Genomic DNA, 11,192 nt, shown 5'->3' on the forward strand with positions numbered 1-11,192 from the left:
CTCTCTCTCTCTCTCTCTCTCTCTCTCTCTTTCTCTCTTTCTCTCTTTCTTTCTTTCTATGGTTTGAGTATTATTACCAGTTATGCATACTTTCCAGAATACGTCAGAGTCCTGGTTAGTGCTTCTGCTGAGATGTATGCTAAGACTGCTGCCACCAGAGCACTTCTGTAGCCATTTGATATTATGTAGATGAAATAACCATTAGCTTAATTTCTGCCTTGTTTTCAATGGCTATGTTAACATGGTGTTGACGTTGCCAGCATCTTCCCCAAATAAAAACCTGCTTTTGAGAATAATGCATATTGTTTTACCTTTCATCTAAAAAATTGTGTTTTAAAAGTATTTTTTCTTAGTATGAGCAATCTAGACATATAGGTGTTATAAGTGTGAAAAAAAAAACATATCCGAACCACGTTTTTCATATTTGCTTTCCCACATTCAGTTTGCAGATAGAAGAGCTGCATAATTTTTATATAAAAACTTTCCACATTAAAAATCAATAAAGGTATACCCTTATAGAGTTTTAGAAACCTTGTGGAGTATTTAGAATAGACTTTGAAATGGTTAGATTCTAAAATTTTCTATTTTCCAGAACTCCCTTCTATTCACAAAATGAACTATTATCCTGAAATTGCTCCCATTTCCTCAACACTAATTCTTCTTAATGTTATCAGTATTCCCAAATTGTTTCCACTGAAGCGACTACAAGCCATTATTTCTACCTTAAACAGATATGATTGTTAATCGGCAGTACATTTGTGAAGTAAATTGAAAGTCTTCTACAGATTTATCAAGTAATAATAGGAACTTGGCCACAGAAGAATAATTTAGGTAGAATGCTTTTACAAAGCATGTAAAAATAGAAAATGAAAAGGTGTGTTCTAGGCCTATGAACCAAAAAAGCGTTCCATAAGGGCTCCCAATGAATTCTTGATGAAAAACTAAAAACAAGCTCATAAATAGAATCCTAAGCATGATGCTACATAGAGAAATTAATAGCTATGCTGCTATAACTGCATATATGCACCCAGTTGTATGCAGGAGGAATTTTACTTCTTTGGTATATGTGTCCAATGGGTTATTAAGAAAGATGGGTTTATGTAATTAGAATATCATCATAATATTGAAATTAATACTTCATAAGTTTATTTGGAGGAACAAATTAATTCTATCTAACTTTCAAAACCCAATTATATTGAAATAAGGAAAGGGAATTCAATGTAGTAGAACATCTCGCATTTCCAATCTCATTTAATACTCAACACAAACCAGTAAGGTTATCATAGCATCATCTCCATTTTATATTGGAGAGAGTCAAAGTGCTGGAAATTGTTATCAGGGCTACCTGCCTCTTTGATATTCATATGCTTTCCACATGGCAAGCCACCGAAGACAATTTTTTCGGCTCCTTGTTGTCACATTTTTCCTAATTAAGTGTTGTCTTACACATTAGGAGGAGCTAACCTGGTGTCATGTGGAGGATCTGGGTATGTCAGATTTTGGGATACACGTAAGAAGCAACTTCTGGCTGAGTTTTTGGCTCATGGTGGAGTTGGATCCATTATTATGTCTACTGATAAGTCAAACCAATACCTTGCCACAGGAGATCTGGATGGACAATTGAAAATCTGGGATATAGAAGTAAATTGAAAGTATACTCATATCTTTATTAATTTTGATTGCCTTGTGTTGCAGATAACTATGAATCTGCTCTTATCTATCTCCTGGATAAGGGAAGACATGATCAGTCTGAGTATTGTAAAGGAAATATTTACATGTGTTGGGCAGGGACATCTCTTAAATAATTTATGGAGAAAACCAGATTGTTCTCAGTATGAAAATCTTCTCAAGTCAGGGGCACCTGGGTGGCTTAGTCAGTTGAGCAGCCAACTCTTTGTTTCAGCTCATGTCATGATCTCATGGGTTGTGAGATCCAGCCCCACATTATCAGGCTCTGCACTCAGTGGGGAGTCTGTTTGAGATTCTCTCTCTCCCTCTGCCCTTCTCTCTATGGGCACTTGTGCTCTCTCTCCCTCTCAAATAAATAAATTTTATATATATATATATATATATATATATATTTATATATATATATTTATATATACACACACACATACATACATAGGTATACATACATATGTATACATACATATATATATATACACATACATATGTATATACATATATGTATATGTGTATGTAGTCAAGTCAGTCACCCAATTTAGGAATACAGTATTGTCAGTAAGGTTCTGCAGCATTGTTTGAGCATAAATAATTAGGATATGCTTATTTGAAATGAGACTGTAAACCTAATTTTAACCAGAGTACTGGCCCTTCCTCCAACATTACTATCATCCTGAATTAGTTTGGGATTTTTGTGTCAGTGATTACCTGCTCGGTTTTCTAATAATATTATAAAATTTTATAATATGCAACTATCTACACATGATAAAGTTAATCTCTTTCAAATACTGACTTTACTGTTCACTCTTTCTGTTTTTTATTCTTCCCCTCCCCTCTTCCTTTCATTCCACTTCTTGGGTTAGGCAAAGCAGTTAGAAAACTTTTTTTGACATTAATATGATTTTTCTAAACTCTGTTATCATGAACTATTCTTTTGCATTTGGAGAACAGAGTATTGTTCCCAAATGTACCTTTTTTCATTTCCGTATCAGACATTTTAAGAAAAAGTGTTATGTCACCATAATTTAATTTAAGATTTGGACTTTTTTAGAATTCTAGCATTTCTTTTCATTCAGGAGTACTGTCTTAATTCCAGTAAGAGCAAAATCACACAGGCCCCAACTCTGATACGATCGTTCCGACCTCATGAAGACCAGACAAGTTCCTTAGAGATGTGTAAGCTGGGTGGCCACTTACTGATTATCTCCTCATCGGCAGACTGCAGCATTTGTGTGACTGATGTCTGTGGTGCTTCTGTCTGGATCTTCGGTCAGGTAGAAATATTGCTCTTCATTATTCTAGTCTTTACTTGACATTTAGTATGAACTTGGGCTGATTTCTATTTGAATCTCATCGGCTGTTAATGTTCATCAGTCATGAAAGAACTGACTTCCACTTCCTGGAGCTGTAGCTCCACGCATCTCTTGTCCTGTTTACCATTAACCATGACAGTTCCATCAAGTGGAAGACTCTAGAGACATGGAAAGATGGCGGCTCTATGCAGCTCAAAATGTTTCAGGATTTCTGAGAAAATTTTCTCCTTTAAAACTCCTTCAATTTCAATGTCTAGTAAAAACACAGTGTGGATAAAATTACCATGTTATTCTTAAACAAGTAGACGACAATGACTTTCAAGTAATCAAATATAGAAAATTTTAGAAAAGAAAAAAAAAACAAAACCTCCCTGTTCATTGTCTGATTTACTCCTGCCCAAATAACAATAGCTAACATTTGCTGAGTTTTTCCTGTATGGCTAGGGCCCTGTTCTACAGTCTCCACATGAATTATCTCATATAATCACAATTCCTCATCCCATGAGGAAGGAGCTCTTCATTATTCCCATTTTACAAATGGGAAAACAGAGGCACAGAAAGTTTGAATCAATCTCCTGAGCTCCCAGAGGCTAATAAGTAGTAGAGTTTGGCTTTTAACTCAAGCTGGCTCATTTCAGAGCTCATGCTTTTAACCCTTCCTCCCACGAAATTAAGTTCCCATTTATACCTGTCTATTAAGAGAAATGGAAGTAGGAGGCATGATAGAAAGGAAATATTCATTATCTCACATTTATTTTATTTTTTCCGTTTGTTTTCATGGGACCTCGGTTCTTGCTCCCTTTATAATTTGAGGGACAAAATATCAGTTTGATCAGTTTCAGCCACTACTGTGGAGGCATGGGGGCATGAGGTCAGGCTGGTGGCAAGAGGTTGCGCTGAAACCTCAATTTCGGTCTGGCTGGTTGATTTGGTTCTATTCGGCAGACTCTGTTGCCACTCATGCCCTGAGAACACAGCAACTAACTTTGTGTTGGAAGACAAAGTCTGTTGTTGCTCTATTTTTGAATTGTTTTGTTGATGTCAGCCTGTCCTGAAAGACTTTTATACAACCCTATGGACACAAAGGGCAATGGTAAATCAGAAAATAATCTGGGGTGGTGGGCCCATGTTTGGCCAGGTAGTATGGGAGTCTCAAGGTAGCGCTCAAGGGCTGTACAGTCTCTTCTGCTCTGTAAATAAGGCAAGTGCTCGACTTTTCTCAGTCGGGAACAAGAGCCTCTGAGTGGTAAGTCACATGGGTGTGTGTGTGTGGGAGGGTAAGTGTGTGGAGAATGAGGTGGAGGGCCACAGCTGGTGTTCTGAGCACAAGCTGAGCTGGAAAGATGCTTCTGTAAGTGAAGGAGTTAATGTAATGCTGAATTGCCGTATGGTCATGCCTCATGGGCTTTGAGGAGTTGAAGTGGAGGTTAGAGCGACAGGTAAAGAAACAGAGCATCATCAAGTGGGTGACATCTGGACGCTAAGTTCCTTAGAGGCGGCTGAAGCAAGAAATAGCACCATTCTAGGTGTGGGTGCCCACCACACAGTAGCTGCAGCTAAATTTTAATTAAGCAGCATGTGCTAGTAAAACTGTTCATTTTTATGCCTTTGATATTTGTCCCTAGCTATTTTGTAAAGTCTTTGTATTTTGAAAGATTTTAGCCTCAAAAAGCCTGTGTGAAAATAGTTTGGTTTTTCCCCTTATGTTCAAGACAGGAGAAAGGGCCCCCATAGCTGGGGAAGTCTTAGAAAGCAAAGGCTGGGCAACTGGGGACAGCTGGGTTTTCTAGTTTTTTCTGCTTGAGTTTTTTTTTTTTTTTCTTTTTTCCCCTCAAGGACTCACTTTGATCAAGCTGTCTTGAATATAGGTGCTGCTGGTCCTAGGGGGTGGGGTTGGGCTTAGGGGAAGAGAGAGGAGGGGGAAGGGACGAGGATAAGTTAGTAGATACTGGAAAATAGCAGCAGTGAATGTCCTTCTCATGGTGTGTAAGAAGAGACACTCATTTAGAGAAAGAACAGAAGGTTATGGAAGGCAGATGGTAATACATAGGTAAGAAGGAGAAGAGACCCAATTAGTAAACATAATTTGGATCAGAACAATTTTTGCTGAACAAACTTGATGTGTACAGTGTCGTGAGTTTTGCCTTACATTTGAATGTTGTATTTGTTCTTTAGTTGAATTAATTCTCGTCTGGCAGTTATAAAAACAGGAGGAAAAGCAATAATGTATTTTAATTTCCTACATTAAGACTTAATTTTCTAACCACATGCAGTCTGTTGAAAGTATTTAAAATACTGTAGTGCCATGTGATTCAATATATTTCATGAAGGAAGTTATTTTTTAAATAAGTATAAATAATTTTTATAACATAGCTATGGATCTGAGGTTGGTTTCCAAGTTAGATTTTTTAAAAGTTAGAGTGTGGTATGTCTATTTCTGGAGTTGGAAAAATGGGGGTGGAGATGTTTTATCCATGGAGATAGCCTTGTCCCAGGAAACTATCAGATGATTGTGCTATCAAAGGAAATTAGTGACGCATGCATATGTTCAGTGCCCCTCTTTATACACTAACCACTGTCGCATTGGGCAGAGTGGACACTGGCACCTCTCCTCCTGGTCCTGTGGGGGCCTGTGTTGTGGGTTGTGCTTATTCACCCAGTGTTTAAAATTTGACTTAGTTGTCTATATTTAAACATTAATGATTTCACATAAGATCCAGATTTCCTGCTTCTCTTGAAAAATAACACGTCAGTCCCTGAGAGTAACTGTAAAATGGGTTCTTTCTAATTCACCGCAGTCCCCACCTTTCCCTATTGCCAGTGAACGCTGGGGCTGAACTTCATTTGCTATTTATCACCTTATAGGAGGCTCGATTCATTCATTGACTCGATCTTCCCAGGTCCTGTAGGCATTTTCCTCTGTAGTCCCTTCTGACAAGATTAACAGTTTGTAGGCCAGTCAGATGTCCTAGGGATGCCTAACTCCCTCATATCACACAGGCTGTATTTCCTCCTCCATTCCTGTGTACATGATGGGAATTGACATAAGACAAAGACATTGGTTCTGTATTTCAAATATAAAATAAAATGTCAATGAGAATTTCTGCTAGATATTAAGAGTTGTAGCCAAGTTTTGTGAAAACTATTATGTAACACACATATTTTCAGTGAAAAATGCTCAGTGAGTTGATTGTTTTTTGAGACTTTCCTAGGAAGTTATAGGCAAAGAAAGTAGTTGTATGAAAAATTAACTGCTAATTTTTAAGCAAAAGCTTTGTTTTTAGTAAATATATATCTTACTATTCCAGATTTTAAAGTGGGAATATCAATTTTTTGTAGTTTATTATCTTTTCAGAGAATCTGTGTTTCTTATGACATTTACTACTTTCTACCTTTATTAAAGTTACATATATATGTCTCATCTCCCTCATAAAACTATAAGGTCTTTGAAGAACCATGTTTCATTTATTTCTGTGTGTGTACCCAGGACTTCAGTTAGTAGTGTAGCACATAAATGTTCAAAGAAAATAAATGTCATAAAAATAAAATAAGTCTCTCTTTTCAGGCAAAGCATTGGCAAACTGAAAACTGGTTTTCCCTTCCTAAAAGAGATACTAACTTAATGAAAAGTGAGATTCAAGAAGAAAGCATAAGGGAAATTCCTTTACTTTCTAAGAGGGAATCATGGTTAGACCTACCAGAACATTCTCTACTTGATAAGAAAAACAAAGATGATACCACATTCAAGTAAGTAATTTTAAGTGTTACCTGGATGCCAACTGGAGTCAAGATAAGACCTAACAAGATTGGCCCATACTTCCTCGTGTGCTCCATTGAACACGCAGGGACTATTTCAAGGGTGTGTGTGGTGGAGGGAGAATTTATATTCTCAGGGTCATTGTATCTAGTTCAATTTCTTGCCTCCATTGAATTCTTGATTTCTATTCAGGATCTTCTAGTCTTCTGTTTCTGCTCCATCATCAACCTAATTGTGCAAATTATCCCCTTTCCTCAAAAACAATATGCTATATGTATATATGTATGTATGTATCTATCTACCTCAAAATGTATGTCAGATTTACTCCTGGTTTTGGTAAGGTGCACAGGGGTTTATATGACAAAAGTTCAAAGACTTAAGTTTGAATAATAGACATGACTCTCCTTTGAACTCTTCTCACCTTTTCTTCATTGTAAATGAAGCCCTTTCTTCTCTTTACCCTACTCTGCCAGATCCCATTCTTCTATTCCTCTTACTCTCTAATGCCAGACAGTTTTAGTTATTTCTTTTCGTTAACACATGCTCTCATAATTTTTTAAAAGATCTTATTTATTTATTTATTTATTTATTTATTTATTTATTTATTTGAGAGAGAGTGCACAAGTTGGGGGTGGGGTATAGGGGAGGGACAAGCCGACTCTGCACTGAGCACAGAGCCCCACCTGGCTCAGTCCCAGGACCCTGAGATCATGAACCAGGCTGAAATCAAGAGTCCTACATTTACCTGATTGGGCTGCCCAGGCACCCCTCACATAATTTCATCTTTCATACTCAACAAATATTTTTTTGAGAGGATGATTTTATTCATTGTATTTTCTTCTATACAAATGAAAAAAATTTACCATGTGCATAATGTTACTTTTGGGCTTTATAGAAAAATTGCACAGGAAGAACACGGAAAGTACATACCCTATTCCCATCCCACACAATGTCTCACATTAGTTTGGTGTATCTGTTACAGTTTATGCACCAATATTGATACTTTATTATTAGCTAAAGTGCATGGTTTACATTAAGGAGGTTTGGTGGAAGGTCCTTTGATGACTACACTCAGGGACTTCTGAGTTGCCCATTTCCAAATTAAGGCACGCTTTGGCCAATCTCTTGTGGCTCAACCCTGCTAACTGGGATTACCTTTGGTAATACACATCCAGTGTTTTTCTGTTACAGTCCCTCACAATGGCAGGCCTCCCCTCCTGAGTCCACTTCGGCTTGGCCCATAGGAGGCTCACACATTCTTACCACACCAACTGTTGCCTAGTTGCCCCTTCTTTCCCTACTCACATGGTAGCTCCAGTCACAGCTTTTTGCCTATTGACTTTTGCAGGTATTGATGACTCATGGATCCATTCTGTCCCCCTAATGGTTACCCCATTCTGTCCCTCTAATGAGGCCATAAACTAAACTCTGACTGGTCCATGTGAGCGGAAGCTAGAACTGAAGGGGAAGCTTCCTTCCTCTCCCAGGGCAGTGGGACTCAATGCGTACCTACAACTCTCTCCTCTCTTATCCCATCTTCGGTCTGTTTATATCCTAGAGTGCTGGTCGACCTGGGTGTCAGCAGGTTGGTTGTAGAGCTATCTCCTTGTCCTTTACATGGAATCTAGCACCTTACTCAGAATTTTCAGAATACATTTTGCCTCTTAATTAATGAATTATTTTGCTTTCAGACTTTTTGGACCTTTGCTGACAGGGAGATAGAAGAAAAAAAATCCCCCTTTAAACATCCTGTTACACTAAATTACACTTTGGTATTTGTTCTTCCATTTCCTTGAATTATAGCTTGCTGAAATGTCAAGTGGCATTTTACTTTCAGACAGAAGGATCTTTTCAATTTAGAAATATAGCATGACCAATCCTGTACAATAATAGAATGCTGGGAATGGAAAGATTTTAGACATGATAAAAGGCTCCCACCCAGCCACCCCACTCAATTTTATAGATGAGGAACTACAGTTACCCAGGGTAACACAGAGAAAGCATTGTTTCTCTTCCTGTCATACTCCTAGCAGAGTGAAGGCAAGTATCATCACACATTCTTGTTTAAAAGTATTTCAGCTTCTATACTAATTTCCTGTTCCTTAATGACACACTCAATTATTCTTTTTTTTAAATCAGTTTTCCTGTGAAATTTCCAGCAGTAAGAAGCAAAGTTTCCTCTATTACACTGCATCTTTTCAAACAACAATACATCAAAAAATGCCTGTGATCTTTAAAATTTCTGCTTTATCTAATTCAGATGACTGGATTGAAATAATTTTAGGACTTTATGGTAAGCAGATAGTACAGAATAATGTCACTTTGGAATTATTGAACTAATTGAAAGAAAAAGACGAAAAATATCCTCAGAATTGGCTTGGTAGGTACATCCTTCACTTTTCTCAGGAACACGACCAGAAATCCTCTGTGGAAAACATACCAGTGCAATGTAATTGTTAGCTGAAAAATGTCCTCTGTGGCCTCCATCCAATACTGAGGAGGCTACTGATGATTTTCTCCTTAAGAGAATATTATTCTCAAGGACATGCTCTATTCCTAATCAGATTAGTAAATACAAGGAGGGAATCATGCCAGTTCTGGTCCATTTGCAAAAGTATTTTTAAAAATACGTGAAAGAATTTAAGGGAACTAAAGAGAGAAAAGCACAGCTGGTGAGTCTGTGTGCAGGTGGGGGTATGTTCAGACGGAGGCAAAACAGTAAGGAAGAGGGAGATGCAAAAAGGAAAAGCCAACAAAGTGGAAGATGCAGGAAAAATAAAGGGAAAAATCAGATGCTTTAAAGCTACATTCTCATCTTAACTCCTAAGATCCTCTCTCCAGGATAAAAATCTTGGCATATATTATCTTGTGGCTTATACATAAATAACAGGTTTCCGTAGTGCTTAAGGTATTGTAATATTATGTGTGAGAAGTGGGTAGGTGGTAAAATGTCATTTTCAATTTTAAGTCTTGGGGAGATGAAGACGAATATAGAATTTACGAGGGTAATAGAAAGTCCTAATGCTACGTTAACAATTGATACAGAGAAATGGATTTTTTCCTTCCTTATATTCAGCAAAAGTGAAAAAAAAGTGAGAAATAAATGAAAGGGTAAAATAGGTAGGTAAAATAGGTAAAAACAGGTAAAAAAACAGTGGACATGCATTTTTCTTCATTTATAGCAATGTTTGATTTCTGGACTCACACGAAATTATTCTATCTAGAAAAGTTATAGATAAAATGAGTAACTCAGACAATATAACTTGAGTATTTTTTTTAATATATAATGTATTATTGTTTCAGAGGTACAGGTCTGTGATTCAGCAGTCTTACACAATTCACAGCACTCACCATAGCACATACCCTCCCCAATGTCTATCACCCAGCCAAACCATCCCTCCCACCCCCCACCACTCCAGCAACACTCAGTTTGATTCCTGAGATTAAGAATTCCCCGTATCAGTGAGATCATATGATACATGTCTTTCTCTGATTGACTTATTTTGCTCAGCATAATACCCTCCATTTCTATCCACGTCATTGCAAATGGCAAGATTTCATTCCTTTTGATGGCTGCATAATATCCTAGTGTGTGTGTGTGTGTGTGTGTGTGTGTGTGTGTGTGTGTGTGTGTGTATACCACATCTTCTTTATCCATTCATCTGTCAATGGACATCTTGGCTCTTTCCATAGTTTGGCTATTGTGGACATTGCTGCTATAAACATTGGGGTGCACGTACCCCTTCGGATCCCTACCTTTGTATCTTCCGGGTAAATACCCAGTAGTGCAATTGCTGGGTCATAGGGTAGCTCTATTTTCAACTTTTTGAGGAACCTCCACACTGTTTTCCAGAGGGGTTGCACCAGCTTCCATTCCCATCAACAGTGTAGGAGGGTTCCCCTTTCTCCACATCCCCTCCAACATCTGTCGTTTCCTGACTTGTTAATTTTAGCCATTCTGACGGGTGTGAGGTGGTATCTCATTAAAGTTTTGATTTGGATTTCCCTGATGCCGAGCGATGTTGAGCACTTTTTCATGTGTCTGTTGGCCATTTGGATGTCTTCTTTAGAAAAATGTCTGTTCATGTCTTCTGCCCAACTCTTGATTGGATTATTTGTTCTTTGGGTGTTGAGTTTGATAAGTTCTTTATAGATTTTGGGTACTAGCCCTTTATCTGATATGTCATTTGCAAATATCTTCTCCCATTCTGTCAGTTGTCTTTTGATTTTGTTGACTGTTTCTTTTGCTGTGCAAAAACTTTTCATCTTGATGAAGTCCCAATAGTTCATTTTTGCCCTTGCTTCCCTTGCCTTTGGCAATGTTTATAGGAAGAAGTTGCTGCAGCTGAGGTCCAAGAGGTTGCTGCCTGTGTTCTCCTTTAGGATTTTGATGGACTCCTGTCTCACATTTAGGTCTTTCAACCATTTTGAGTCTATTT

General features: G+C 37.7%; 1 protein-coding gene across 10 annotated transcripts in view; it reads left to right on the forward strand.

The window, feature by feature from the left end:
- Positions 1 to 11,192, forward strand: part of WDR49 (WD repeat domain 49) — a 157,210-nt gene that overhangs the window by 101,983 nt on the left and 44,035 nt on the right. For all 10 annotated transcript variants that reach the window (XM_073897692.1, XM_073897678.1, XM_073897675.1 and 7 more), the window contains 3 exons: positions 1,454 to 1,641; positions 2,760 to 2,957; positions 6,562 to 6,743. In XM_073897692.1, the coding sequence (XP_073753793.1) occupies positions 1,454 to 1,641; positions 2,760 to 2,957; positions 6,562 to 6,743 (568 nt within the window). The remainder of the gene's footprint in view (positions 1 to 1,453; positions 1,642 to 2,759; positions 2,958 to 6,561; positions 6,744 to 11,192) is intronic.

This window comes from Callorhinus ursinus, unplaced genomic scaffold (assembly GCF_003265705.2).
Source record: "Callorhinus ursinus isolate GAN/ISIS: 27379988/994484 unplaced genomic scaffold, GSC_fseal_2.0 scaffold1, whole genome shotgun sequence".
NCBI classification, from domain to species: domain Eukaryota; kingdom Metazoa; phylum Chordata; class Mammalia; order Carnivora; family Otariidae; genus Callorhinus; species Callorhinus ursinus.